We start from the raw sequence: 23804 nt of genomic DNA, 5'->3' as shown, positions 1-23804 counted from the left end.
ACGGAGGGAAGCTATCGAGGGAAGGGCATAAGAAAAATTAACTGGAACGCAGCACAAGACTAAAACTTAAAACGTGACATCTCTGTAGTGGATCCTTATTCACCATCAGATGATCATCAGAAGACCAAACTGTCATCTAATACTGGGCAGTCCTAAAATAAAACACAGTCACATATGCAGTATGAGATATTACATCTGTCACATCTTTTCATAAGAAAACTTAGCACTAACTAGATAAGCTTAATTCATTCTCAAACATGATAATATAGCTTCTAACTTATGCTCAAAGTCACTTTACAAAATCAAAGGGTCATGAAAGGTCACTTTCACACAACGGACAGCTGATACAGAACCAGCAGACATTACCATTACACTCCACTACACATTTATTGTCAGTTAATAACAAACAACACAAATATCAGATAATCATACAGAGACAGTTAAAGGGGAAAAGCTGAAAATAACATTAATATTTTTTTCACAATCAGTCACAACACTATGAGCAGAATTAAACTCGTATTAAAAACAGTTTAAAGTTCAGATATCTACAGAAACTGAAGATGAATTTATGACTCATTACCTGATCTCAGACAAAATATTCACACACACACACACACACACACACACACACACACACACACACACACACACACACACACACACACACACACACACACACACACACACACACACACACACACACTGTGTTACTGAACCTGGTACAATTTCCTTTTATTTCTAGTGAGTAAAACTGCCAAAATAACTTTAAATGAAAATTTTATGATAGAAATTGTTAAAAACTATTCTTACCATAATGTCTGCAGTTTATAATGTGGATCCTCCTGCAGATCCGAGAGCAGCTTCACTCCTGTGTCTCCAAGATTATTCTTAGACAGATTCAGTTCTCTCAGATGTGAGGGATTTGATCTCAGAGCTGAAGCCAGAGCAGCACAACCTTCATCTGTGACATTACAATCCCTCAACCTGTAGAGAACAATGACACACTCTTTACTCAGATCAGACAAGGACTTTCTCATGATCACATTCAAATAGTGTGATGATAAAGAGTGAGAGAGACAATGAAAAACACTAAATCAATTTAAAGATAAATAAAGTCAGTTTCATCTGAAATCATATTCTTCTTCTTTTTGCCCCTGAACAAAATATTCAGTTACTGAAACTCTGAAATCAAATTCTACTACAGATTTATAATAGTGTTTAAGAATAATTTATATTAAATCTAGCTTTTCTAGCAACACACTGATGTGGGAATCACCCCAAAGAATAAAAAATACAAAAAAAGCTGTATGCATCCCACACTAATTGGACAAAAATAACAATAATGGAAAAAAGAAGCGTGATGTCCGCACACTGAATTGACAACTCAAAACCATTTTTATTGAAAACACAATGTTAAGACCATCATGTCTTCATCAGGCACAATACCCATGTGGAAGAATACAACTCTTTATAGAAACAAGTAATCAACTTAATTAGACACACACTCAAAAACATGTGAATAATGTAAATATTATTATTATAAGTGTGAATCAAAAAATTAAAAGCGCATTTTAAAAAAGAAGAAGCATGATTTAATCTCTTAGATGTCTTAGTGTGTGGTTTGGTCATAATTTAGACTTTTTAAAAAATCTAATTTCTACTTTTTATCTCATAATTAGGACTTTAATCATAATTTATATTTTTAAGTCATAATTTCATTACTGCTGTGCTGTTTACAACCATCAGAAGTTGAAGCTATATTTTTGGTTAATTTAGCCACTGTATCAAATAAATACCTTATGGGTTATGGGTTATGTTTGTTTTCTTCTAAGAGAGTTGAGAAATAAGCAGATCTAGCCGTTTATACGGCCTTCTGTATGCGATCATGCTCTCTTTCAAGCTAATTTAACAATATTCCATTAGTTATAACACTGGACATGGAATCTCTTGTTTCTATTCACAAATCTTCACTTGTGTCTCACCCATTTTCGCAGGGGAATATAAAAGTTTCTTCCTTTAGTTCACTTTTAATTAGGCATCCTTTACTGTGGTAAAGTAGAAAAATGTTGTAGGTCAGGTACCTTTTTATTTGAACGTCAAATTCTATTTAACACAGTTTGTGCCTGTTATTAGACTTGGTAAATGGTATAAAGTTTACTTGTATAGCGCATTTCACACACACCAGTGATTTTAGCTTAGCTTTCTCTGGCAGCGCAAAATCAAACTTAGCCTAAATGTCTTACCCATGCGAAAGATCAAATTCAATCTTCCGACCTTTTACTACAAGTGTCAGTTGCTTTGGAACATCAGGAGAAAACAAAGATATTAGAAAAGAGATGGTCTCTTTCCTGCTCGTGTCCTACATCACTTTCGAAGCGCAGAGCTGTATATGATATGATGCATCTTTGTAAGGGAAATATAAAACTTTAAAAAAATATAAAAGTATCTTTATTATAATATTTACGTTACTATTATATTCTGATATTTATTTCAGTGTTTTACAGGCTGTAGTGTGTTTTTTCACAGACGTAAGAGCTAAAATAAACACGTTTGTTACGAAATTTTACTTTATGAATTATTGAAATTGCAAAATTCCCAGCAACTTAGTTTCATGTGAGAGTTGTATGATCTTGTATGATCTTACCACAGCAACTCCAGGGTACAGTGATTATTCTCCAGTCCAGTAGATAGCAGCTTCACTCCTGTGTCTCCTAGTTTATTCTCAGACAGATCCAGTTCTTTCAGGTGTGAGGGGTTTGATTTCAGAGCTGAAGCCAGACCCGCACAACCTTTACCAGTGACACCACACCTGGTCAAACTGTAGAGAACAATAAGTCAAGTCAAGTCAAGTCACCTTTATTTATATAGCGCTTTTTACAATGCTGATTGTTTCAAAGCAGCTTCACAGAGTTAAACAGGCTGTACAGCCGCTCTGGAGAAAACGGTGATGTTATCCAGCTCATTTTAATTATCATATAGTGACAATGCGGGCAGATCAGTAATTTAGTTGAAAATTGATTTTAATATTTAGTTGAAAATTTAGTGTCCCCAACTGAGCAAGCCAAAGGCGACAGTGGCAAGGAACCAAAACTCCATTAGGTGGCATAATGGAGAAAAATAAACCTTCTGAGAAACCAGGCTCAGTCGGGGTGCCAGTTCTCTTCTGGCCATCATGCCGTGTCAGTGAGGCAATTATTAGATAGGAATATTCAAAGAATCGGAGTCAACAAACCAAAGACGGGTTTATTGGGATGCCGTGTCGATGAGGCAATTATTAGATAGGAATATTCGAAAGATCGGAGTCATTACGCCGGAGACGGTATATTGGGATGTCGTGTCGATAAGGCAATTTATTAGATAGGAATATTCTAAAAGGTCAGAGTCATCACGCCGGAGACGGGTTTATTGAGGATGCCGTGTCGATGAGGCAATTTCAGGGGGAGTCTAATTGACACAGTCTCTGCAGACACTTCAGGGAGGCATTGGTCATGTCTGGGTACGGGTCCACCATCTGATCTGGATACGGCCCGGATCCGGCTGACTGCAGTAAACCTCGGGATAAACAGAGAGACTAACATTAGCGTAGATTCCATTCTTTTTACGAGTACATCAGGTGTTATGGGAAGTGTTCCCGGTTCCGGCTGACCTAGTTAATGCAGCCTAACAATAATTTAACTGATTTGAATAATATAAATAAAAAATGTTTTATGTGTATGCCATAGTAAAGAGATGTTTTTAGTCTAGATTTAAACTGACAGAGTGTGTCTGTTTCCCGAACAATACTAGGAAGACTTTTCAAGAGTTTAGGTGCTAAATAGGAAAAGGATCGACCGCCTGCAGTTGATTTTGATCTTCTAGGTATTATCAACTGGCCAGAATTTTGAGACCGCAATAGACGTGATGGAGTATAATGCGTTAAGAGCTCGCTCAAGTACTGGGGAGCTAAACCATTTAGTGCTTTGTAAGTAATAAGCAAGAAATAAAACATTTCATTTTTAAAAAAAAATTAAAATGTATGTGATGTTTAACTCCCTGGAGTCGGCCGCCGCCTACTATTGTGGGGGTTTCTGTGAGGTAAGTTTATTATGTTAGTGTCTGTGAATATTAAACCGCAAAAGACCATTTAAATATGAATCCTGCTGCAACATGTAAGATGGTGGTCCAGTGGGTTAAACCATGGAACTGATATGCAGAAGGTTGCTGGTTTGATCCCAGCGGTCACCACCAGTGTGTCCTTGAGCAAGGCACTTTACTCCTTGTTGCTCCAGGGGGATTGTCCCTGTAATACGGGCATTGTAAGTCGCTTTGGATAAAAGCGTCTGCCAAATGCATAAATATAAATGTAAATATAAACATAAAATGTCATAGACATAAAACTGTTTAGACAATATTTCTTTGGCCTGTTTTGGACAGATTATGAAGTGTTTATTGTAAAATAGCCTAGTGTCACATCAATAAAGCTTTTACTTTGCAAAAATCTGCTCAGATGTTATAAATAGCCTATAGTACCAGTCAAACATTTTGTGTTCAATAGCCATTAAAACTTATTTTGTTTCATATTGATGTTTAAATATTATAACCTAATGTTATTTTTTAATTTAGTATATGTTTATTGTGAAAAGTGAACAGCACAAGGACACATCATTAGATACGCAATATATCAGAAGAGTTTGTCAGAAATTATTTTGACCGCTTCATTAAAAAAAAATTTCCGTATAAAGCCTTTCTGTAAAGTGAATTTCGTTTTGTATAAATTGTATCTTAATTTTAATCAATGTTTTTAATATATCTGCTTCTTATTTAATAAGAAGCAAATATAGCAGATAGCCTTGCATCATGCATTGAACACGTGTCTCATATATTATACGAAGCTCAAAATTATATTTGAGTATTCTGTGTATCAGATATTTTACAAAGTTTGCCATTGAAATGACTGGGAAAAAAGTGTCCCAATGTTTCTGAAATCATAATTGCAATGCATTATGTTGTTTTAAATCCCAAATATTTTACTTATAACATTCATCATTACCAATTATTAAGTTATTTGTATTTACTGAATACTGAATTGTGTTCAGTGTCACAATATTACTGTAACGTACTGCTCCGAGACAGAGGTTGAGAATCCAAATGCAGCTTTATTTGTAAGGTAATCCACACTCGTAGTCAACAAACAGGCAAGGGGTCATAACATGTAATCAGTCCAATAAGGCAAACAAGGCAAGAGAGACAGGCAAACGGGTAATCCACGGAACGTCTCGGTTACGGATGTAACCCTCGTTCCCTGAGGAGGGAACGGAGACGTAACGTTAGTGACTAACGAATGGGGGTTTCGCTTAGAAGCCTATCAACTTCGAGTTTAGAGAAAACGCCCAATGGCGTGCCAATGCCATGGGCATGCGGAATTTGCATACGTAACTCCGCCTCACTGCGTGAGTATATAAGGAAGTACGAAGCAATATCGCATTATGTTACCTGCTTGAGGAGCCAAGACTGAACTCCTGCGTTCCAGGTAGCACAGCTGATGTGGCAAGGGGACGTTACGTCTCCGTTCCCTCCTCAGGGAACGAGGGTTACATCCGTAACCGAGACGTTCCCTTTCGTTCAGTCACTACGACGTAACGTTAGTGACTAACGAATGGGGGTCCCAATATAATCCCGCCACTCAGCTGTCTTCCAGCGCCCTGCGTAAGTGTGAGTACCCTGTCGTAAGACTAGTACAGACGAAGCACTCCCACTTAACACAGGAATACCAAGGTACACTGGGAAGCATATCCCAGAGAGGGAATGCCAAAAATGCCTGCCCGTGGGGAGGACTTAAGAGACACATATGAGCCGGTAGGGGCTGCATATGGAAGATCTCTAGGGTACCAGCCGAAGGTGGATTTTTAACCCTAGGGGTGGCCGGGTGGAGTGTGCCTTCACACCAAGGGGACACGGTTGGTCTTGCTGCTGGTAAGCCAAAGCAATGGTGTCCACTATCCAGTGAGACAGCCTTTGCTTTGAGAGAGCACTTCCCTTCCTGCAGGTCCCCGACCCTCTTAACTGAGGCCAATGCGGTCAGCAGAGCCGTCTTCATAGACAGGAACTTAATATCAACCGACCGCAAAGGCTCAAAGGGAGGTCTCTGCAGAGCAGTTAACACTACTGCGAGGTCCCAAGAGGGTACGAGAGGAGAGCGAGGAGGATTCAGTCTCCTGGCTCCCCTCAGGAACCTCATGACCAGGTCGTGCTGACTTACCTTTTTGTTCTCCAAGAGATCGTGGTGGGCAGATATTGCAGCCACATATACTTTGAGGGTGGAGGGAGACAGCCTTCGCTCCAGCCCCTCTTGGAGAAACTCATGCACGGACCCGATCGGGCATTTCCAGGGGTCTTCTTGGCGGGAAGAGCACCAGGTGACGAAGAGGTTCCACTTCAACGCATAGGCATGCCGAGTGGACTCTGCCCTAGCGGAAGTGATGGTGGCGACCACCGTAGGTGGTAGGCCACTCAAACCTGCCGCGTCCCGTCTAGGAGCCACACGTGGAGGCTCCAGAGGTCGGGACGTGGGTGCCAAAGGGTGCCCCGTCTCTGAGTAAGGAGGTCCGGTCTCAGAGGAATAGGCCAGGGAGGGGCTGTCGCAAGGAGTACGAGTTCGGGGAACCAGGTCCGGCCGTGCCAGTACGGGGCGACCAAAAGGACCTGCTCCTTGTCCTCCCTGATCTTGCACAGGAGCTGTGCGAGTAGGCTCACTGGGGGGAACGCATATTTGCGCAGGCCCCGCGGCCAGCTGTGCGCCAGTGCATCCGTGCCGAGCGTGCCCTCGGTCAGGGAATAATACAGGCTGCAGTGGGAAGAGTCGTGGGAGGCAAACAGATCTACCTGTGCGTCGCCGAACTGTTCCCAAATCAGCTGAACCGTCCGGGGATGGAGTCTCCATTCTCCCGGGAGAGGCTGAAACCGCGAGAGCTCGTCGGCTGCGTGGTTCAGGACTCCCGGAATATGGACAGCACGAAGGGACCTCAGGCGCTTCTGACTCCATAGAATGAGATGGCGGGCGAGTTGAGACATACGGCGGGAGCGTAGACCGCCCTGGTGGTTGATGTACGCTACTACGGCCGTGTTGTCTGTCCGGACAAGTACATGTTGGTCCTTCAGCAGCGCTCGGAAGCGGTGCAGGGCGAAACGTACTGCCAGCAACTCGAGGCAATTGACATGCAGGAGGCGCTGGGGTCCTGTCCAGGAGCCCGCGGCTTCTTGTCCATTGCACATGGCACCCCAGCCCGTGGCAGAGGCATCCGTCGATACGACAACATGCCTGGACACTCGTTCTAAGGGCACACCGGCCCGGAGAAAACTGAGGTTCGACCACGGGGTGAGCGTCTGTAGGCAGGCCCGAGTCACTTGGACCCGGAGCGCGCCAGACTGCCATGCCCATCTCGGGACTCGATCGCGAAGCCAGTGCTGAAGCGGTCTCATATGAAGCAATCCGAGCGGCGTTACCGCGGCTGCAGATGCCATATGCCCCAGGAGCCTCTGAAATAGTTTCAGTGGAACCGCACTCTTGCTCTCGATTGACGGAGGCAAGTCAGCAGAGACTGCGCGCGCTCGCTTGAAAGCTGCGCGTACATGGCGACCGAGTCGATCTCCATACCGAGAAAAGAGATCCTCTGCACGGGGCAAAGTTTGCTCTTTTCCCAGTTGACCCGAAGGCCCAGACGGGCTAAGTGGTGGAGAACCAGATCTCTGTGTCCGCAAACCTGCTCTCGAGAGTGGCCCAGTATGAGCCAGTCGTCGAGGTAGTTCAGGATGCGAAAACCCCGTGCTGCCGAAGGGGCGCAAGGGCTGCCTCGGCGATCTTCGTGAAGACGCGAGGGGACAGAGATAGCCCGAATGGGAGAACCGCATACTGGTATGCCCGCCCCTCGAAAGCAAACCGTAGGAACGGTCTGTGTCGAGGAAGGATGGAGACATGGAAGTAGGCGTCCTTCAGGTCGATCGCTGCAAACCAATCGAGAGGACGAACGCATTCGAAAAGGCGTTTCGCAGTCAACATCTTGAACGGAAGCCGGTGAAGGGATCGGTTCAAGATGCGAAGGTCCAGGATTGGCCGTAACCCACCGGCTTTCTTGGGTACAATGAAGTAGGGGCTGTAGAACCCCGACCTCATTTCGGCTGGAGGGACAGGCTCGATCGCACCCTTCGCCAGTAGAGTGGCAATCTCCGCACGCATGACGGGGGCATGGGCCCCGGTCACGGTATAGCGGACTCCCCTGTAACGGGGAGGAGCCTGCGCGAACTGAATCGCGTAGCCGAGCCTGACGGTCCGGGCAACCCAGCGGGACAGCCCCGGAAGCTGAAGCCAGGCTTCCAGAGACTGCACCAACGGGGTCATACGGACGGCAGACGTACCCTGGGTGGGGCAGCGAGGCAGCGTTGCCGGCACAGACAGGGGAGGCTGTTGGGCGTCCCGGGGTCGGGGCACGGTTAACGGCTGCGCCCTGACGGAGGAGACCAGGGAAGGACTCGCGTTCCACTGGGGTCTGCTCTGCCAGGGGGCTGGCGACAGAGAGGGATGCGAGTGGCGAGACCCGAGGGTGGCGCGCACTGTCATCACCGGTCTCTGGGTGCTCAGAGACAGGAACATGAGTTCTTCCCAAGCGCTGCTAGCCCGGGGGCCAGCAGCGGAAGGATTTTCCCCCGGCCCTCCACCGGGGGAAGGAGAGGCCCTGCTACCATCCCCTGGGAAGAACTGGAACCCATCTCTGAGTTGTCCACCTCCATCCTAGCGTTTAACCAGTCTGGGGAGCGGACTGGGCGACATCCTCAACCACCCTCCCTTTGCCCTGTTTCAAGTCACAGAATGCAGATATGTGACCAGTCACGGAAAGTAGGGACACAAGTCGGTTCTGGGGCACTTTGAGTTATTTACAGATTCTGAAAGTGTAGTCTCCAAGCTTTCAAATGATGTTTAACACATGGAAATCTGATCATATTAGGAGAAATTTTGGCCATTTGAAAGTAGGCACTCAAAAAAGCTTAACAGGGAGAAATTTACCTCTAAAGATTTTGTTCTCACCTGTTCTCACCTGCTGGGAGTGACATGAGAGCTCATTTACATCTCATTTAGATAAGCCATACCCCCTGTAAAGCTCCCCCTGTAAAGCTGCATGGTTGCAATTGGACCGCATACTAATAATAATAAAGGATAATGTGCATTGTAAATGTCAGTAATTTATCTTTTTTGACTAAAAATGATTTAGTGGCTGAAATATGTGAGTTTTACTCTATTAACTCTATTTGAACTTGTGCATTTTGCAAGACACTCCTTTAAAATCTGGCCATCATTTTTTATGTTATTATTTTAATGTTTATGTAAACAAAAAGTACATATTGATGCTCATTTTATTTGTTATTTGCTGGTTTTCTACATACAACTTGGTGAATTGATTTCATTGTACTTTTGTACTTTTCATTGTGAATTGATTAGCATTAGTACTTTTTAACAGGATTCTGTGATAACCATCATGATCAACAATGATAAACTAAAATCAACTATAATTATGCAGGGTTTTTCCTACATTGAAAATTTTTTGGCGGCCGCCAAAACGAATTTTTGTCCCGCCAAAGCTTTATTTGTTGAGTTATTGTGATTAATGAATGATGTAGAATAGATGCTGCGCTTGTAACTGAGTGACAGAGAGAACGATCAGAGAGCTCCTCCCCCGCTCGCACACTCTCTGTCTTCAAAATAAGCATTCTTAGCTTTCTAATATTTCACATATTACGTTAATCAAAATCAAAAGGTCGGAAGACCGAATCCATGTTGCACGTGGCGCTATCAGACAATGTTTTCCTTTAATTACCGCTGGGTGTGAAATGCGCTCAAAAACATTGACTGATTCTCTGACCAGCTGACATAAAGCATACTTTCAATAAACAGGAAACAAATCCTATCCGGTTATGAAGTGTTTTCTGTGTGTTGACAAATCTTTCGCGATGTTCTAACAGACGGGATTCGCACACAAAGCGTCTGCTAATGTCTGATTCGCCACCTAATGACTCCTTTGAACCGAATCATTTTAACGACTGGTTAGAAGAACAACTGATCTGTCCAACACTGAACTAACGAATCAGTTTAATCATTTACTCTGAACACGTCTGAAATGAGAACACAAGTGTGCTTACACAATTTAGCAAGAGTGGGTGTAAGAGTTAGTTTTAATTATCCACAGTCTTTCAGCTTATTTATGTTCATAATGTGTAGTAAAATAAATAGCCTATAAATCACTTAGTTGAGACTGGAGTGAGGTGAACCCAGAACAAAGTTGTTGTTAGCTAGCTTATCATTTTATGAAATTGTATATGGCAGAAAATTAGGCTATTTGTTCATTTTTTTATTACTACTTTTTAATATTGATATGATTATGTACCAAAACAATTATCAGTAAATAGTGTAAAAATGAGGAACAAAAACAAACATCAAGGTATCCCACATGAAAAAATACTATAGTATATTATAGTATTTACTACACTTTGTTAATTTACTGTAGTATATTTACTATAGTACGGTTCAAAAACACTATAGTATTTACTAGAGTAATTTTACTATAATATACTACAGTATTTTTTCATGTGGGATCAAAATAAGATAAGCAAAAGTTACAAACTTTCTTTGAATTTATTTAAAATGTATTGTCAGTATTGCGCTTGCAGATCACGTGGGTAGGGTACTTTTTTACTGTGCGTGCGTGTGTGTATATGGATGACCATGTCTTTCAGCCACCACCGAAGACCATTTTTGACCCAGGAAAAACCCTGTTATGTGTTTTTATAGTATAATATGCAAAGTACAATTTTCTATAAGAAAAAAAATAATCTCTGATTCTGTTCTTTTCTCTGACATTTAAGGGTAACATAGGTTTAGCAATTGTGGGCGCAGACATATGGATGAATGAATCTTCCAAATGATTCGATCAAATGAACATCCCTTTTTACAAAGCCAAAATTCAGCTCCAGACCCCAGGAAATCGACCATCTATCACGGAGGCTCCATTCTGCCCGGAGCTACTAGTTGTAGATAATAATTAACCGACTTCCTGTGGACTTTTGTCCAAAACTTAGACAAAGAGGACAGATGACTCGTTGTGATCACAAGACAAAGAAACAAACCAGATCTCTGTCTTTTCAATGACCGGTAAATGAACTCCACGTGACACAGCTAAAACTCCAAGCAAACTCACAGAAACTGTTACATATGGAGTGCATGAAATTACTGATTATTGGACTTTCATTCAAATAGCCTTCGACATAGCTTGTTAGTGTGTTTACAACTGAATACACATGACTATTATGCATGTATATCACTCCCAATTCATGCAATTATGTAACTATTGAATGAGTGGATGAAAAGGCACCATGTTTGATATTTTTGTGTTCGTATGGGTATAATCCAACAGATGAGCTGAATGAAATCTTTATAGAATTGATCATGTCCTTATAGTAAGAAATTAGGTCTAAATTTACTCTCTTCTCTCACTTTCCTTTCTTTTACTTAAAGTTTATTTTCTTTCCGTTAAGTCTCTGGTTCTGTTAAGTTTCGCCGCAAAAGATTCTCAACGAGTCTCCGACAGCGCGCTTCAACTTCAAACAGATCAAATGTAATAACCCTGCCTAAGAAACGATAGGAGGTTAAATTACTGATCAAAGGTTTCTTCAGGTTATGTGTCATAAATGCATATATTGCTTGGGATTTCATAATTTCTCTCTTAGAACTTATTCTTTTCCTCACCTTCTTCCTTTCTGCAAAATGTGTGAATGTGCGAGTGTGTGTGTTTATGTTAGATATTAGTTTGATGTGTTAGAGTAATCAATAAAGTTCCGTTTGTATTCAAAGATAACTGTTCTTGTGTTATGTGCTTATCAATTTAATGTCTTGAATTGCCGATCTAAGTTTCCTGGCTGTTAAATAGTGTTACACTATTGTTCGGATATTAATATCCACTGCAGAGTTGATATTTACGGCCCGTTCAAATGAACGCTGGAAGAGTCATTTGCTCTGCTGTAAAATAGACTCTCAAAATTCCCTATGAATTAATTAATTAATTCATTTGAGCTAAATATACATGTTTCCCTTTAACAGAGTCCCCTTTAAGTTCTTACACATCGGCGGAGGAATAAGTTAAGGTGTAAACATTAATTCTGAATTATTTATAAATTATAGTGTAATTCGAGTCTCTTTCATTTTAATTAAATTCCTCGTTGAGTTATTATTTTATCTGACTCATAGTTGCTACATAGGCCTACAAAGAGGTCTAAAACAGTTTGGATAGTTGTTAATACAGCGTTCCGACAGCTTGGTTGACTTCAAATTCAAGAACCTTTCAAGGACTTTCCAGGTCCAGCTTTTTTTTTTTGCATTTATTTTTGGCCATATGACAGAGGTCTGATGTTCTATTTGTCATATTTCTGTTTTGCACAAAACTGAAGAATATTGTACATCCTACACTGTATTCTAAAATGATCTGATATTAACTTTTGCATGGATTTTATTGAAAAGAGCTTAGGCTCATGTAACTAGTCTATTTTTGCAATATTTCACGGTGCGTCTGTGAAACGCTGAGGTACCGTATAGTTTTGTGTGCGCGTGAACATCATGGCAATGTTCAACACAAAGTATCTCACGCGGGAAACACTTAACGTAACGCGTGAATGCAAGTAACAAACGTAAATCAAGCATAGTCCACGAAGTGTTGGCGAAATAACACATTATCGGACCGGAGAGAATAATATGGAATTTCTTCCAGAAAACTTCTTGCACAAAATAAATTCAAGCACTTTCAAGGACCTGTATGAATGTTTATTTTCAGTCATGTCATTGTACACAGCCCTCTCTTTCTGCACAAGGGAAAGATGATCGTGTTGGTTCTTTACTGCTTCAGACTTTCTGTCATCTGGGAGGTTTGCACTTCGTATCAGCTTCTCGTCTGCCAGCAGAGATCTGTGCACGGCTAGCCACCAGGGTTGCCAGGTTTTCACAACAAAACCCACACAATTGCTACTCAAAACTAGCCCAAAACAAGCCCAATCACGTTTCAGGGGGGCTGAAAATTAGATATCAATAAATTGAATTTAACAGAAATGCTGAAAAGGCTTACATGCAGAATTCCTTCGACCAAGCCGTTAGAATCCGTTTTTTGGGCTAACGGATGAAGTTTACAGATGCAGCCTCTGAATTGGCACACAGCTTATAAGAGGACAGAAAGAACACTGCTTCAGAGGTTCACTTCTGCCCTTCACCAGACTTTTATAAAGCTGTTGAGTGTGAAAAGTGAAAGTGCTGTGCGATTTAAACCAGTGTAAATTGGAAACTATGTTGCAGGGATTTGAACAGTATGTAAAGTTTCAAACAAGAAATAACAATATTCTATTAATGTTATATTAAGTGCTTTGTTAATGTCAAGGATGCTTATGTGTCAAAGTGTTTGCCACCAATACTAAATTCTGACCTTAATGTAGTACAGATGATTCCGGTGTACAGGACCAAATAAAAACATTAAAAAGTAAACCAGAACAGAAAATAATTAGATTGTAGTCAAATGAAAGTATACAACAACTGAAAGCTTGTTTCGAATGGACAAATTGTGAGGTTTTTGAGGAAGGTTCACTTGATGAAGGAACTGCAGTGTTAAATGATTATATGAATCTTTGAGTGGAACTGGTCATACCTACAAAAGAGATCAAGGTTTATCCAAATAACAAACCATATGTGACAAAAGGTATCAAAGATGTTAAAAATGTGAGGAAAGTAGCATTTAAGAATAAGTATATTAGAGTACTTAAACAAGCATAAAAAAAAGAATTAAAAAATGAATTCAAGGAAGCAAAAGAAGCTAGCTGAAAACATTAAGAAGGTTTGGGACATCATGAAAACAATGACTGGGTTGTTATCCTCATCCTCTAACAAATCTGTTGCAATTGATAAGGAATTTTGTTTTGGGAATTAATTAAATATTTTTTACCAGATTTGAATCAATAGGTAAACATGTCAAATACAATGAAAGAATAGATACTGTGGCTCTTTTCTATTATTGAGGTTGAGTATGTAAGGAAAATGTGTCAGTCTATAAATACGAAAAAAGCTGCTGGTCCAAAAGGATGTAGTGCAGGTCTTTTAAAGGTCCCATGGCATGAAAATTTCATTTTATGAGGTTTTTTAACATTAATATGAGTTCTCCTAGCCTGTATATGGTCCCCAAGTGGCTAGAAATTTTAATGGGTGTAAATGGGTTCTCTGCCTTTGAGAAAATGAGAGCTGAGACGAGCTGAGACGAGCTGATCTGGAATTTTCAAAAGTTACCTCCCCCTTCCTCTGCTTTGCCCGCCCAGAGCACTCAGAGAAAATGGATTCAGTTTATGTCAGCACAGGCTTTACAAACAGACTTTACGATATGGATTCGACAGCACCGCGACAAACAGTGAGTAACAGTGTTCTTTAAAGCCTGATCTGTGATCACTGATTTCTGATGTGTAGCTAATCATTCAAGTTCACACAGACTTTCTTTCTAGATCGTTTAATGATCGCTGTCTTGATGCCCTAAGCGTAATGCATCAGTGAATCAAGCCAGTGAATAAAACGATCGTTTCTGTTAGTAGCATGAAACAAATCAGTTTTTTAAGTGATTAAACTACAAAGAGCGATCAAATAACACTCTTTATAATGTCCGGAGCTGTCAATCACATATCGCGAGTCTATCTGCACACTTTCCCAAACTGCCATTATAATGAATGACGCTGTTATGCAGCACAGCGAAGCTCTTACTGTATTCATGTCGATGTCGTGTTTGCTGTTAGTTGTGATGAAAGCATTTTGTGAGAGAAAACGCGCTGCAATGACAGAGTCGACGTGACTGGGACTGTTTATTCAGAACTCTCAGCTACAAATAAGCTTGCGCTAACAGTGACAACTCAGTACAATAACTGTAGTGGACCCCGTCCAAATGATGGCTAGACTTTACTGATGTTTCAGGAGTTTATTGAAACCGTTTATCTCCAAAAATCACTGTAATAAGAGCTGAACAAAAAACAAAGTGCGCATAAACACCTCTTACACAAACTCTCTCTCCATAGCATTATCAATAACAATACAGCGAAATACACAAACATACTCATTACAAATGACAGTAAACAAGCACATACACACCTATTGTCTTGCTAAACAAACTGTAAACTTTAAATCTGCTTAAACCCACTGAATGATGAACCGCAAGCTCTCAAGAGCGCTCCCTCTTTTTTCATATCGCTCCGTAGACTGCAACAGCTGTCAAAATAAAAGTCCCTACTTATTTGCACAGATAATACAGACCTAAAACCTATTTAAATGCACAGAAATGTCAAAAATGTACACAAAAACGAATTATAAGATACATTACAATGAAGTCTGTTACAATAAAACTTCTTCCAGCTCTCCATGGTTCAGGAGTGCCCAGTCAATCAGTCTCTCTCTCTCATGCATGCAGTGCGTGCAGTGCCTAGCTAAACCACGCCCTCTCCGCAACATTTCAAATGCAAAGATGTCAGCCAATCACAACAGTGGCCGTTTTCACTGAAGTCTCACAGCAGACACGCCCCTTGAAACAGGGCATTCAGCCACAGGGCAAACATCAGTATAGAAAAAATACCTTTTATTTCTAAATTATGAAATTTTTTGATGTAAAAATCATACTAACAATATAAGTACATCTCAGGAAACATTATAAAATAATAGAAAAATGCCATGCCATGGGACCTTTAAAGAATTTCTCATGTGAATTGGTTCCGGTGTGGTGATCAGTATTTTAGGCTTCAGTTGACATGCATACCATTCCTGTGTTATGGAAGACTGCATACCAGAGAAGGGCACTCGAGTTAGTGACTCAGACTTGAGTCGCATTTTATGAAACTTCAGACTTGACACAGGACTCGACCTGAAATAACTTCAGACTTCACTCGACACAACAAAAAGGACTTGTGAATATTTTAAAAACAACTGCAATTCTTTATTCCTTAACTACTAATATCATAAATAAATAATTTTTGCTTTATTTGAATTTTATAATATCTGCTTCACATATACGTGATGTGGGAAGATGGATCCTGTCATGTTTCATGGGACTCTTATGACATTTTAGAGTTTACCCGCAATACACGTACATCCGTAATCAAATTCTATAACCCATGAAACATGACAGGATCCATCTTTCCATATGTTCTCACATTTGGATTAATTACCATGTCAGATCAGCTAGATGCAAAGAATGTGTGGAAAACAATTGAAGACAACATCAAATTGTATTAGACATCGCATCCACAAAGGTTAGTCACATTAACACACACAGCTAGCTGTTATACTGTGGTGTAGCTGCATGGCTCCTATGGGTTGCCAGACTATTAAAACATGAATAAAATATAACCTTTAAACCAAGCACTATTTTATACTTTTAATCAATATTTTCATAGTATATGCAGTCTCTCTCTTAATGCGTCTACGAGAGAGCGATAGAAAGATGTTAATCCACTTATTACTTAAAGCATATATTTTAAAGTATCGCAATCAGCATGCATACTGTTTTCTATTGACTAAAAACAACTAGAAATGTTCAAAGGTTTGATATTTTCTGATAATGTGTGTCTCAATAACAACGCTGTATAACGAACGTGACTGGCGCCATCTTGTGTCCACTCAGCAACTGTATCGAAAATGACTACTCATCTTGTTGCCAGGACAATTGTTTTGTACATTATAATGGATTATGATGGGATTATAACTTAATACAAACAAAACAGATGACAGAAATAACAAAGATGTTGTCTAAATAAAAAAAAAGGATTCTTGAGTATTTATTTTTATTTTTAGTAAGACATGAAATGATTTGAGACTTGACTCAGACTCCAGTGATAAAGACTTCAGACTTGACTCAGACTCTAGTTTAAAGACTTCAGACTTGAGTCAGACTCCAGATGAAAGACTTGTGAACATCTCTGCTGCATACATAAGACCATTACTGAAAATTCCATGTCCAAGAGAATATAAAGATTTTAGACCAATAGCCCTTCCCTCAGTAATTGGGAAATGTCTAGAAAGATTGTTACTTTAGAATTTAGTTCAGATAGTTGAAGACAAACTTGATCCATGGCAGTTTGCCTATAAGAAAAGTTGTAGTACTGAAGATGCACTTGCTGCTCTGGTGCATATCATCTCCAAACATTAAGATAAAACGAATACAACTGTAAGAACTTTGTTTCTAGATTTCTACACAATCTGCATTTAACAAAATCCAGGTTGACATATTGGTGTCAAAACTTGTACAGTTGGGTGTAAATCCTTATTTGATGCATTGGTATATCTAATTTCTTACTAACTGAATTCAGAGAGTCAAAGTGAATAAAACAGTGTTGTCTGCTTTCACAATAAATGTTTGAGTACCCCAAGGTTGCGTCAGTTCTGCTATACTTTTGACCTTGTATGCAGATGTCTGCCAAACTGACATGACAAATCAGTATATTTTAAAGTATTCTGATAAAACTATTTTGATATGGATGTTCATTGTCATAAACACTGATAATGTCATGCAAGAAAAATTTGACAGACTTAAGAATATATATTTGCGGTATAAGTACCAAAAAACATCTCACTATATTTTTACAACTCCTCTCTCAGGAGCTCTGCTAAGAACAGGTCGATTTTGGCATGTCTAATGAATATTTGTGAGGTAACACAGGTAACTAGGGTCATGTATGCTGTAGTCTGTGGTGGCTTGTAAGGTAATTTAAATGTGATTCCTCTTTAGTTATCAGAAATTGTTATTCTTTATTTTGTTTATCTTTCTGCACCTATTTTTCATCATTATGTTTATTGTTAATGTTTTTTGTGTACATTTTCTTTCTTAGCTTAGTTTTTTGTCTGACTACAAGCTATTTAAAAATATGTCTTTATAAGCACCAGATCATGTGACTATAAGAAAGATGCTCTTACCCCAGTTCTTCCAGTTTACAGTGAGGATTCTGCAGTCCAGTAGATAGCAGCTTCAGTCCTAAGTCTCCTAGATCATTCTCACACAGACCCAGCCCTCTTAGGTGTGAGGGGTTTGATCTCAGAGCTGTAGCCAGAGCAGCACAACCTTCATCTGTGATACCACACTTATTCAACCTGTAGATAACAATAAAACATTCTTCAACTCTTCAGTAACCCATATATGTTTTAAAGATTACTAATAAATCATCCCTGTATGATATTATGTAGCTGCTATTCATCTAATCATGTTCACACTAACAGTGTTATAGATGAAGACACTGAGAAGAGGAATTTGATCAATATACGTAAATGTGAATTTAAATTAGATTCCTCTTCAGTTATCAGAAAATATTCTTCATTTTTCTTATCCTTCTGCACCTATTTTCATTGTCTATTGTTAGTTTATTTGTTTATGTACTCTTTTATTTCATTAGTTTAGTTTTTCTGACTACAAACTATCTAAAATGTCTCTTTAAGAACCTGATCATGTGACTATCAGAAAGATGATCTTACCCCAGTTTCTCCAGTTTACAGCGAGGATTCTTCAGTCCAACCGAGAGCAGCTTCACTCCTGAGTCTCCTATATTATTCTCAGACAGACCCAGTTCTCTCATGTGTGAGGGGTTTGATCTCAGAGCTGAAGCCAGAACAGCACAACCTTCATCTGTGACACCACACTTCCTTAAACTGTAAAGAACATCTAGGTTACTTATGTTACCCCCGTTCCCTGAAGGAGGGAATGGAGACATTACGTCAGAACTGAACTGATGAATTGAGACCTCATCTGAGAGCCCAAGCAATTGTGGTGACGGCATGGGACGTAATGTCTACGTTCCCTCCCTAGCGTTGGACACCCCGTCACATCTGATTTCCAAGGGGGCTGGAGGAAATCCAACCAAGGTTTGCCAGGCGGGGAAGTGCACGTATCCCATTCTACGAGGGGAGTGGTGCCAATGAATGAATACCGTTCATTAAGATTCTGGCTTAAAAAAAAGCACAACTCAGATTGTGCATTCACAGGGGACTTCTCAGTGAAAAGAATACCAATCAACGAACAGGCTTCACTTCAAAGGTGTGTAGGGTTTGAGGGCACACCAGACACATATGAATCTTCCAGATGATTCGTTCAAACATAATTCCACACAAAATAAAATTGTAACACTTCCAAATGAACAATCTTTGGCCGTGAAAGAAGTGGGCTCCATTCTGTCAGTGCTAACTAACAAGTCCTCTTGCAGCAGCACTAACGTTTAATCGACTAGTCTCGCACATCCCTAGCTCAGTGTCACACATTGTAGATGAAAACAGTACCAGGCTCATAGCTGATAATGCAGAGAAGCTTCTTTTCATCTCCAAAAAGGGCTGTATGGCTATGGTAACATATACTAATTTAATTCAGTGGTTCTGATACTATGTTGTGTGGTACTGGAATCCACTGAATGTTACATGTTACATTTGTGTGAAATGGGCAGCAGTGCCATGTTTGTTTAGGAAAACACCAAGTTGAATGTTAAAATGTCAGCAACAGCATCAATTTGTGTATTTACTTTGTTACAGTCAGAAAGTGAAAAACATCTGATGAAAATAAAACATTGTTAGAAGAACTGTAATGGTATTAAGTACTCGTATCAGTACTCTGTATCGGCAAGTACCCAAATATAAGTACTTGTACTTGTACTTGGTCTGAAAAAAAGTGGTATCGGTGCATCCCTAGTTAAATTAATGATCGATGGTTCGTTCCGGTCATGTGTTATAAATGTATATATTGCTAAAAATTTGGGATTTCATTTCAGTCTCTTAAAACTCATTATTTCCTCACTTTCCTTATTTCTGCAACTCGTGTGTGTGTGCGTGTGTTTGTTAGGTATTAGTTTTATATATTAGAGTAGCAATAAAGTTTAGTTTGTATTTAAAGATATGTGTTCTTGTGTTATTTGCTTACGAATTTAATGTCTTAAACTGCTGATCTATGTTACCTGGCTATTAAATATTGTTTTTTGTTTGGATATTTATATCCGCTGCAGAGTTGTTAGTTACAGCCCATTCAAATAAATGCGGAACGAGTCATTTACTTGGCCGTAAAATAATTGACTCTTTTTAAAAATTATGAATTAATTAATCATTTCCTTAGCTAAATAGACCTGTTTCCATTATACCGAGTCCTACAGGTGGATAGAGTTCCTTTGGTTGTTTCCAGATGGTCCATTTTCACTGTTGCACAGCGGTTTCCAGTCTGCTAGTGGACTGCCTTTTTTGCTCCGTATAAGTTCTGTTGTAATCTCTATTCTCTATCTTTCCTTACTGTTTATATTGCTCCTCAATATAATTTAATCATCACAATTAATCTGATATTATCTGTCATTATCTGTATAGCCTTCTCTGTCCGTGGTGAGGATTACAGATGGGATAAATGCAGGGAGATAGTAAGGCTGACGGAAATTTCAGAATTAGAGACACGCATCCAAACTTTAAATCAGAATAGTAAGAACGCAAGAGATTTATACAATGCTTTGGATGTGACTAGCTTAGTGAACTCTGTACATTGTTTGCTTCCGGTTTGGAGCCCGTGCAGCAGGGCAACTGATTGACTGTGAGACGGCATAGGTGCAGGACAAAACACCACTCTTCCATTCTGATTAGAACATCAAACAGATTCTCCCCACACAGTGATGCACCCACTGAGAATCCTGTTGAAAGTGCCCTAGTTATTGGTGATTCTATTACACAGAATGTGAAAATTGAGACACCAGCCACCATAGTCACGTTTACCAGGAGCCAGAGCACCTGACATCAAAGCAAATGTAAAAGTGCTGGCTAATGCTAATCGTAAGTTCCCTAATTCCCTCACGTCGGCACTAATGATGTTTGACTTCACCAGTCGGAGATCACCAAAATTATTATTAAAGAGGTGTGTGAACTCGCAAGTAAGAACTCGCAAGTAAGATGTCAGCTGCTATTATTTGCTCTGGCCCCCTTCCTGTTCACTAGAGTCCTGGCTGTCCAAGTGGTGTGGCAGTTGATGTGCCACTGCATTCAAGGTCCTGTCCTGGAGCCCAAGGCAGCATGCCTGTTGCACATGGTACCCCGTAGAAAAGCAAGGTTCAACGTTGTGGCTGAGCTAGCCGTGCTGGAGAGCTTTTTTACAGCAGGAGGACGAATGCCCTTGGAGATGAGCAGACTGGGGGGCAGCTCACAATGGTCTGGTAGCACGTTGAAGCAGGCTCTTGATTGCCTCAGCCTGCTTCTGGAATGCCGAGAACTGCTGGGCACAGTCTCAACAGCGTTGCAGAAAAGGCGTCTGGTCGAGGGCCTGCGCCATGACTTGATCACGGTCAGTCACCATGCGCAGTTCCTTCATCAGCCCTGGTTCAGAACCCCCCTCGTGAATATGAGTGCTTTGGCTTAGTAGACTTGCAGGATGCCATCGCATGCAGGGTAGAGGTGGCCTGTCCAGCAGTTGTCTCACAGGAGCTGGACGGGAGTTTCGGATGACCCCACCAGATGGCAATATATATTGCGGGCATGCACCACAACTGCATACTCCACCTGGGGAATCCTCACGAACCCCCTGAACCCCACCCCCACCATGGAGGGTAGCGAGAGGAAAAACTTTTGAAGCAGATTTTGGCATTTTTGGTGTTTCATACTGACGCCAATTCTTCCATACTGCCAAAGTTCTTCATGCACATCCAGGAAGAGAAGCATGGGGGCAGGGCAAGGGATAATTCTAATCACACTCACAGGTTTCTACGGTGTATTTTAATTACAAATATCAACAGTGCATTTATTTAAAAGCAGAGAAATGGACACAAGCTCTCAAATATAAAATTAACTGCCTCTCCTCTCACTCAGATATTGAGTGTAGGCTCTCAGACTGTCACTGTGCAATCGCAAATCTCTCCAATCAATATTATACACATAAATAACCTAGTCTAACTGCATCACTACATTGTACAGACATTACATGTCAAACCCCTTTGATGTTTGATTTATCTAAATAAACAACATATTATATGGCTCTTAAAAATTGATTTTGAATACCTCAACAGAATTGAGGTCATTTGTTTTTTGTTTTGTTCTTATTTTATTACTGACTGTTTACTTGTCTTTTTTGTAAATTATATTTAGTTAGAAATCAAGCTTCCTTACCTTTTGTAAAGACACAATTTAAATATGTAAACAAAATTCAAATCTGTTCATCATATAAAGTGGGCGTGTCTCTTCAGAAGACTTGAATTAAACCACTTCAAATGGATTACTGTTACAATGAGTCTTTTGCTTTTTGAAGCTTGAAAATAATAATTGCCTTGTCAAAATGAATAGACAAAAATTTAAAATATATTATAAAATATAAGATATTAAAATATCTAGGGTATTTCAAGCAGGAAATTCAAAACGTTCACCTATCGACCTCAAATATGGCAGTCTATATGGCAGTACAATATGTAGCAGTTTTCCCAATAGTACTGAAAATTATATTGAATATTGATATTTTTCAAGGTATTCTATTGAAGTTTCAGTATTGTTCCAGTATTGTGACGACTAATTAATGTACTTTGTCAATAAGGTAAAAGTGTGTTTTGTTGAAAGTAGAATTTATTGATTGAATATTAATTGTTAGTTCATTAAATATTGCCGGCTAAAAAGTAACTAGTAACTAATACTCTGAGTAGTTTTTGAGAAGAAACTACTAGTACTCTGAGTAGTTTTTGAGAAGAGTACTATGTTTTCCCTTTTCCCTAAGTACTTCTTTTTAGCGATTTTCGTCCGATTTCGAGCCGAATTCCGTCTCGTGCAATTCTTTTTTGGGTCGGGCCAATTTTCAGCTTTGTCATGTGTCCTTTGAGAAACGAGAGGCGATAAACCTCTGGTCGCCCCTCGTGAGGGTATCGCCCAGCTGAAGCAGAGCTACAAACTGATTGCCATATTTCCCCTTACTGCGAAAGCAGAAGTTGAACCATTTAATCTTTAATGCAGCAAGAAAAAAAACAATAAGAGGGAGACCTTTAAGTTCTGTAGGCAGCTATCAAGCAGTTAGCAAGCTATTAGAAAACTGTTGCATGCCTCCAGTTCGTGTTGTAAAATGGATAATCCAAGTCTTCCAAAACACTGTGTAACCTATCCAGTGCATCTTTTATAAGGCAGCAGCTATTGACACTACGTGCAAATAGCGATAGATACTATTAACACCAAGTGTAAATAGCAAATTGATTCTATTTACACAAAGTGAAAAAAGCATATTTCTTAGCGATAACGGTTATTTACACTAAGTGCAAATAGCGATAGATGCAATTTACACTAAGTGCAAATAGCTGCAGATGTTATTTACAAAGTGAAATAGCACACTAAGTGAAAATAGTGATATATTCTAATATTCACACCATGTAAATGTAGCAGTTCTTTACAAAATGCATTAGTTCTTATGCACCTCAGTATTGTTGTACATTAACAGGATGCAATAATAACATAGAGTGTAAAGAAAGTCTGAAGACGTTGAAATACATGCATCTTTTTTTAATCTTGTTTGGCCCAACCAGGCATTGTTAGGTGTAGCTAGTGTGAATAGGTACTATTCCCTTGCTAACAAGGCATGCTATTTGCACTTGGTGTAAATAGACACTCTTCTTTTTTTATTATTTCAGCTAGGCCTACTTGATTATTAATTTACTTGTTTCACTTTATTTACTAATTTATTTAATATTTACTTAATTTTGTTATTACGGGAAATGTGAACCATTGTCCATCATTTGACAATTGGTGATACAGAAAAAGG

At 39.9% G+C, this 23804-nt stretch overlaps 1 protein-coding gene across 2 annotated transcripts in view; it reads right to left on the bottom strand.

The window, feature by feature from the left end:
* The window catches only part of LOC307130031 (uncharacterized protein), a 93101-nt gene continuing 69297 nt past the window's right edge, over positions 1 to 23804 (bottom strand). Inside the window, exons 11-15 of one of the 2 annotated variants that reach the window (XM_079822879.1) lie at positions 18545 to 18718; positions 17993 to 18166; positions 2645 to 2818; positions 811 to 984; positions 1 to 152 (exon numbers count right to left, since the gene is read on the bottom strand). In XM_079822879.1, the coding sequence (XP_079679005.1) occupies positions 137 to 152; positions 811 to 984; positions 2645 to 2818; positions 17993 to 18166; positions 18545 to 18718 (712 nt within the window). In that variant the 3' untranslated portion in view covers positions 1 to 136. The remainder of the gene's footprint in view (positions 153 to 810; positions 985 to 2644; positions 2819 to 17992; positions 18167 to 18544; positions 18719 to 23804) is intronic. The other variant, XR_013816992.1, reaches the window with a different exon arrangement.

Source organism: Gobio gobio (assembly GCF_949357685.1).
Source record: "Gobio gobio genome assembly, chromosome: 8".
NCBI lineage: Eukaryota > Metazoa > Chordata > Actinopteri > Cypriniformes > Gobionidae > Gobio > Gobio gobio.
Note: the sequence above shows the minus strand (reverse complement) of the source record. Positions and strands in the feature narration are given on the sequence as shown.